Source organism: Orcinus orca, chromosome 2, assembly GCF_937001465.1.
Source record: "Orcinus orca chromosome 2, mOrcOrc1.1, whole genome shotgun sequence".
NCBI lineage: Eukaryota > Metazoa > Chordata > Mammalia > Artiodactyla > Delphinidae > Orcinus > Orcinus orca.
In genome coordinates this window covers 130694178-130702164 of record NC_064560.1, presented here as the reverse complement: position 1 = coordinate 130702164, position 7987 = coordinate 130694178, and the positions used below count along the sequence as shown (strand labels likewise).

Sequence of the window (7987 nt, the reverse complement as noted above, 5' to 3'; positions counted from 1 at the left end):
GACTCTCAGCTCAGTACTACAATTAACAAAAGTTTTGCCCAACTTACTTATTTTTTTCTGAATAACATCAGACTTCAAACCCTAAGACAGTTTCTTTTCCTATCTTTTTAATTTATTTCAATAGTTGGTATCAAACTATCTCATTACTGAGCAAAATCTTCCTGACACCTTGAATTTTCACATCGGTTTCACATTTGTCATAAAAGGTGTTTTTTGGTAAGTAAGGTATTTGGCTTAAATTTCTTATATATGATAGATAATATCTCAGCAAGATGTGAATGCATTTTAAATCATCCCTGGAGGTGTAGAACCACTGTGTCCATTACAACATTCAAGGCATTTATTTAGAATATTTTATCTTATGTCTCAGGTTAGGAATTTAAAATTGTCCCTTGAATTTGTATTTGTAGCTCAACTTAGGAATTTTCTATCTAACATCAATTTCTTTGGCATTTAGTTGTTGATTGTCCATGATGTATAGGTATGCGCTCTCCCAAGAACAATTCTAAATATTTTTTATATTGTGTATAATAATTTTATTATTTTTATATCTGAGGGTGACTTGTAAATGATGTAGGCATTTTAAATATATTCAAGTAGTAAACAACCAAACAACCAAGTTCTGCTGCTTTACAAAATCACTTATTTCCTACATAAGATGTGTTTTCAGTAATAAGTCACACATTTTTCAAAATAAATCAGACACTGGAAGATTAAAATATTATTACTTAAATTTGCTGCAGAGTCACTGTCTGCTCACTACCTGAAGATCTCTTTCTTAATAAATTTAAATGGGACACATCTATTGCTGAAGCTCTTATTCTAGACTTATTTTAGCATCAGTGTTCCTTGCATATAAAATAAATAAATTCACTTCATTGCCTATAGGATTTTATTCTATTACATTCAGTACCTAGGCTTTCATGGATAAAAAATGTGCTGAAATTATTATTCATATTATTTGCTAAACACAGAGAATGGAAAAAAATGTGCTTTTTGGGAGAATAAATAAAATAATTATGCTATTTTCTATGTTTAAGATGAAAATACAAACATCCTACTAAAAGATAAACATAACAGAAATGATAAAAATTAAAAATAATATTGGCTGGTTTAATTTAAGGTTCTAAAAATGCAAACACATATCATCAATCATCAAGAGCTTACTAATGCTCAGAGAAGCTCTGATTATTATGCAGGATCTATATAAAGAAGATACTGTTCCTGGTGATTTAAATTAGTTATTCCACTATAAACTCAGCCTTGAAGGTCCTGGGTCTGAGTCCTGGATTTCTTTTTGCCCCTAGACCCACAGGTCCTTCTACATCTCTGTTTCCCTTTCCTACTCGAAATATATAAATTCCTGCCCTCATTACTGGTTTTTACTCAAGCCCTTCTTTGGAGGTTAAAACCTTGCTAGTGTTTAGAGACCTAGACATTTTTGCCTGCCCCTTGCCAGCTTCCAGTTCTTAAAGTCTCAACCAACTTCTCCAAACTTTGTAGGTACCTTTGTCCCCATCTTCTCTCTTTCTGATTTCAGAGCATTTGCATCAACTAGAAATTTCCATTCTTAGGACCCATGCATCAAGTCTGATTCTCTTGGATGTTAACACTATCTTCAATCAAACATGATTTGGAGACCCAGATTTTCTCTAAAATGTGGTATATGATGTGTGCAAAGTGTGAAGAAAACTGGATTATCCCTATAGACATAGGGATTCCTATGTCTCAGTCCATATTCCAGAAAGAATAAAGAATATGGCATTGAAGGCAGAAGATAATGTAAACAGTGCCGAAGCAGACGCTTCTAAGTCATGTCATGATCTTCACAATTTGGGGGTCAGTTGGAAAACCCTTGAAAAGCAACATTATTCAAAACTGGAGGCACCAGCAAGCCTCAAGCACTATGTAAACTCTAGCAGTTCTAAAGGGTTTTGATTATGCAGGCAAATTTATTTTAAAAGGATAGAAAAAAATTAAGAGGTTTTCTCAGTTGATTATACATGGCCATCAAGAGAATAGTCCAGGAGTCAAAAGAGCTATACATGAAATAATGGCAAGTAACACAAAGCAATATACGATTTAGTACTTAATTTATTAAAACTTTAAATACAGTAGAGTTGGAAGAAGTCAGGCAAGAAGGGACTGATACTTGATCCTGAAAAAGAATTAGGAAGAGAACGGAGATGGTATTCATAAAACAATGGATTCATCTGACCAGATGTATTGTAGCAGGAATCAGTGCCTACGTTTTAAGGCAGAGGAAACAGATCTAAATATTTCAGCATAGGGCTGGGGATTAGTAGTAAATTCAGTTAACCCAGGGAAAGTAAGGCCAAATTCTGGACTACCTTGAAGGCCAGAAAAAGAAGATGAGAATAGATTTGGTCAAAGTGAAAACATTGGTAGATTTGGAGCAAAGGATTTGCATATTATTACATCTACTTTATTTACTCTTTTTTTCTCTGTTAAACTAATATTGATGAGTGTAGTCTAGGTCAATCAAATTCATATTAGATTGTAGTTGACTATACCATAGAGTTCTTTGAGACTAGTATAGGAGGAAGTTTGGAAGGGATTATCAGACAGATGGAGAATAAGTCCTACGCCTGACTCACTGCTTTGATCTGGTTTATATATTGTGATTCTGTGTCACATTTCTTTCGAAACACAGCTTTAGTAGGTTAGAATATTATAAACCACAGTTATAGGTAGTAAAATAATAAAAATCTAGATACGGAAAGGAACTTTTAAAGCTAAGAATATTTCAAGTTAATGGCTACCTGCCTCAAAACTGCCTGGAATAAATTTGGAGGTCAATAAATCTTTTTGCATTATTACTGAAGACAGATCCAAAACCCCCTGGACCAAAGATGGTTTGCCTCAAAGCTCACAGTACTTTATAATAGAGGGGAAACTAGCCTCTGGGTCTCCTGTCTTTGGAGATTCTCATTATTTTTCTTAACTCTGACTCTGCATTTTTAATCTCGTATCATGTTGCAGTTTCATTGCTTGGGATAAAAACTATAAAAAATTTTTAATATGTTTATAAAAATATAAAATTTTATTAAATTCATTGGCTAATCTCAGAACAAGAGATAAAAAAACAAACCTGAAATCAAATTTGACTATATTAATCATAATCTCAGAACTAATCTTTTTCAGTAACAGATATATTTATGCTGTACTAAATTTTTATGGTTCTTTTTCCTTGTTCAAAACTGATTTATTGCCAACTCTATTACTTTTATCCAATCACACTTTAGAAGAACATCATCAACATTTGTATGTCTCATTAGTAGAACTGTCTTAATCCACCATAAAAGTGAATTATTTCTCCCTATTTATTCTAAATTCAATAGCATCACGTTTTTTAAAATGCATTGTCTATTACAGGCTTTGGCTATTGTCAAACTGATTCCCTCACGTCTATATCTCTACTTAGCGTGTTGGGTAAGACTTTTTAGTATTTTACAAAGAAAAGTACTTAAATCATCCAACTACCATAATTTATGGGGTATAGTCTATGTGCAAAGCACTGGGCCAAATGCTGCAGGGGAAATAGCAAACAAGGTACTTTTGCTGTGCCTTTGGAAAGAGTATCTTAGAATGTGAGGTAAAGATATTCCAAAGAGGAAAAGTTTTGGAACACTTACAATGCAACCTATAAATGAGGGCAAATCAAATGCAAAATTAAAATAGTGCGGGATATAGAAGGGACACAGTATATAGGCGAGTTCACATACTATTGCACTCTTATCTGGCCTAATCCCACCAGCCTCAAGCTCTTCTATTAGCATAAGAGTTGTCTGTTTTATTAGATACTGTTGCGTGTTACATGTTGTACCGTGCCGTAAGCCCTCTGGACTACTGCTTCTACATTACTTGACAATCTTGACTTTAGCCTGGAAAATTCATCCCCTGATTTGTCCTCCTCAATCTAGCAAGCGTTCTTTCCATTGTCATTGTTTTGTTGCAAGTCCCAAATAGTTGATGGTATCAGAAGCAGATCCAGCATACTCACTAACCACTATCTTAGTCAAAGAGGAAAACCTTACAACTCAAATGAGTATCAAATTGGGCTGAAATTCTCTGACACCACACACTGAAAGAGCAGAACATGACCTCTTGCAAAACATTTGTTTTGAAATTCACTGGCATTTAATATCAATGATAGGTTGGATCAGAAGAGTAAAAATACTGCCTCCAGAAAGCCATCATTAAAATATTCTTGCTTTTGTTTATGTAAGATATGCCTTTTACACTAATATATGATCATATTACCATGACTCTCAAATACTTATTCCATCTAGGATTAACTTATTATTAGAGGGAGTGAGGCCTTAAAGATATGTAATACAGGCAAACGTTATTTCTAACGTGATATGAGGCAGTTCCTACAGGAATCTGTGGGAGTAGGAACCGAACATGTAGGGCAACTTCAACATACAGGTAAGGCAGATGACAGTCCCAGGTCAGACAGAATCCAGCCATGGAAATTGGGACACCAAGGAAGAAAGGAAGGGAGAAAAGAAAGTTATCACCATGAAGCAGAAGTGTGACATTAGAAGGGTATGACCCAAAGAAAAAATATATCTTTCTTATCAATTCTGCCTTGGGTGATGGATGATAATTTTGGTTAATGCTGAACTGGAAACAAGGGGAAAAAAAAGAAGGAAAGCAAAAAAGAAAAACCAATATGCTTAGTCTTTTCTAGTCTAGGTAATACCGATTACTTAGATGAATCTGCCCAATGACTATTTATAACTTCACAAAACTTTATGGTCCTCCACTCTTGGAACGCCAGCTTCCTCCTGTAACTTGTTGTGACCCTGAGCTAAACTTCTAGGCCTGTCTTTGATGCTGGACTTCTTTTTAAGTGCCCAAACACTGGCCTTTCAAAAGCATCACACGAAACGTTGACTTCATTATCTTCTCAATATTGGTTTCTCTTACCATCCTAAGCTAATTCCATGAATGACACCAACAATCAATCCTAAGACTCTACTTGGCAGATAATTGTGTCTGATTAGCCTTTAATGATGATATTTTAAGAAGTTTTGAGACCTTACTTCCCATTTATAATTTACAGCAAGAGGTACTAATTTTCTATTTATGAGACGAATACAAGATTTTTGAAATAAGTTTATACAATGGAAAAGCTGGGTTGCCTAAAGAAAGTATCAAAGCAAACAGTCCATGGACTATGTATATAAGTTCAAGTTGTAAAATTGATTCACAAATGATTTATTTCAAAACTCTGCCACAAGTCTTAGAATACCCTCTATATGCTGGTAGTTGCCATCTTTTCATTTTCAATACTTACTGTCCCTACTTCCACGTGAATCTTATGTAACAGCCATTGTTATAATTCATTGCACACGGGTGTACTGCATCCCCTCCCCCTGGCTTTTCCCAATGTCAGTTACTTTGCTTGGAATTAACCCCTCCAGTCATGGGTGGAGGGATCATCTCCATCCCCATTTATGTGCCTGACAAATGTCTCCTGGTGTTTTTTAAAACTCATCAAAACACATCTCACTACAATGATGTTTTAGATTTCTACATTTATCCTTCAAAGTTCGTAACCTTCAAACACGTTTCAGTCCTTTTCGTATCTCTAGGCACTTGCCACAAAGCCTGAATCAAGATAGGAACCTAAAAAAATGTTTTGAATGAATAATTATTTCTTAGATATTAAAAATTAATGTTTAATACATTAGAGCGATAAATAAACCTTGTCTTTTGGCTCTGGGTAGCAGTCCCACCAAAGATTTCTGCCTCTCAAACTCTAAACAGAAGCATATACAAATCCTGAGTACTGACAGTCTCTAGATGTTGCCTCCAGAAGCCAACAGCTCATCTTTATGGCCTATTCTCAACTCTAACTGCTTTCCATTACATATTCTCTCTCTCTCTTTTTTTTTTTTTTTACATTTAACCAGAAGTATATTTATTTAGTCCTCCGAAATGTGTTGTTTTTTTTTTTTTATATCTTTATCGGAGTCTAATTGCTTTACAATGGTGTGTTAGTCTCTGCTTTATAACAAAGTGAATCAGCTATACATATACATATACCCCCATATCTCCTCCCTCTTGCATCTCTCACCCACCCTCCCTCTCCTTTTAAAGAGTCTCTTTAATTTAAAAGTCAAGCATATCAAGTCTTCTGTCCTGCTTCACAGGATGTAGGGGACATTATTCCAAGGCCTGAGGCTTAATAAAGGTAGATGAGCAAATGTCCCTTCTCCCTCAATGTACTGTATCAATGATTTCTAAGGATAATTTAGTCTAACACTCCACGAGAGGTTAGAGTATTTGCCAATAATTCTGTTTCCTAAAAGAAAATTGTAAGTTTAGAGCACAGCACTGCATCAATTACTATAATTAGTCTTTGATATTAAAAAAATAGACAATTTTAGCCTGAATATGACTTTGAGTAGCCTCCTGGTATCTGTAATCTTTCCCCCAAAATCCTTTACATTATATGTCAAAAAGAGAAGAAAGACCCTTAACAAAAGATGGATCAGATTACATTTGGGTTTTTGGTTTTTTGTGGGTGTTTTTGTTTTTTTTTTTTTTTTTTGCTGTTTCAGAAGAAGTCATTCAACCCATTCTGTTCAACCCATTCTGGATATAGGTGTGAGGGATGATGACTTCCCCAGGACAGAATCAGAATGCCAATGTCCTATCCCTATTTATTCCTTTGTAAGTTGTGGACAGCCAAATCACTGGGTTTCAAATGACAGAGCTCTCACAGGTTTCAAGAAAGAGGAAGACAGTTTTTCTAATCATTTAAGTACCATTTAGTCTGATTTGTAATCTATGGAGACTGCCAGAGAAGGCAAAGGGTTCTTGTGGAGTAATATAGAGGGGCTGCAAGTTCTGAAAGTAGTGGAGAAGAGATGACTAGGATCTCAAGTCAGGAGAGTTGACTGAGAAGGGGTTTGCTACTCAGAAGTGCTAGATAAGTGATCCTAAAGACCCTGCCACTGTTGCCATTTAAATGCCTGGAAATATTGGATCTGAGTTTGTGATAGTTGACCAGCCTGCCTTCTCAGCACTTGCGTTAAGAGACCTCATGAAAGAAAAAGGTGTGCTGAGGGATAGACTCGGTGTCAGCCATCTTTCAACTGTGTTCGCTGCCGCCGCGGTGCCACTGTCGCTCTCTGTCGCCAGGGCCGCCTCTAGCTCGCTGAGCTCCAGCTGAAGGAGAAGGGGGGTAAGTAAGGAGGTCTCTATACCAGGGCTCGTACAAAGCAGACTGCCCGCAAATCGACCGGTGGTAAAGCACCGAGGAAGCAACGGGCTACAAAAGCCGCTCGCAAGAGTGCGCCCTCTACTGGAGGGGTGAAGAAACCTCATCGTTACAGGCCTGGCACCGTGGCACTCCTTGAAATTAGACGTTATCAGAAGTCCACGGAACTTCTGATTGGCAAACTTCCCTTCCAGCGTCTGGTGCGGGAAATTGCTCAGGACTTCAAAACAGATCTGCGCTTCCAGACTGCAGCTACTGGTGCTTTGCAGGAGGCAAGTGAGGCCTATCTGGTTGACCTTTTTGAAGACACCAACCTGTGTGCTATCCATACCAAATGTGTAACAATTATGCCAAAAGACATACAGCTAGCACGCCGCATACGTGGAGAACGTGCTTAAGAATCCACTACGACGGGAAACTTCATTCTTTAAAAAAAATTTATCTTCCTATTATTGGTAGTTCTGAACGTTAGATTCCCGCCCCCCCACCCCACCCCGTGGGGTCAAAAGGTACCTAAGTATATGATTGCAGGTGGAAAAATAGGGGACAGAAATCAGGTATTGGCAGTTTTTCCATTTTCATTTGTGTGTGAATTTTTCATATAAATGCGGGGACATAAAGCATTAATGCAAGTCAAAATGTTTCAGTGAACAAGTTTCAGCAGTTCAACTTTATAACAATTATAAACAAACCTGTTAAATTTTTCTGGACAATGCCAGCATTTGGATT

The 7987-nt window shown here is 36.6% G+C and overlaps 1 protein-coding gene across 1 annotated transcript; it reads left to right on the top strand.

Moving 5' to 3' along the window:
- The first annotated feature begins 4385 nt into the window (after positions 1 to 4385).
- LOC101287087 (histone H3.3A-like) lies at positions 4386 to 7668 on the top strand. The gene is made up of 2 exons (XM_004283203.3): positions 4386 to 4452; positions 7232 to 7668. The coding sequence occupies exons 1-2, from the start codon at positions 4386 to 4388 to the stop codon at positions 7654 to 7656; spliced, it is 492 nt and encodes a 163-aa protein (XP_004283251.1). The 3' UTR covers positions 7657 to 7668.
- Positions 7669 to 7987: the final 319 nt, after the last annotated feature.

What these genes read in the sequence shown, in the direction of transcription:
- LOC101287087 (XM_004283203.3), top strand. Translation starts at nt 4,386, where the DNA reads ATGAGGCAGTTCCTACAGGAATCTGTGGGAGTAGGAACCGAACATGTA. An exon ending in AGGGCAACTTCAACATACAG is followed by an intron (nt 4,453 to 7,231) that starts GTAAGGCAGATG and finishes GGGGTAAGTAAG; the next exon opens with GAGGTCTCTATACCAGGGCT.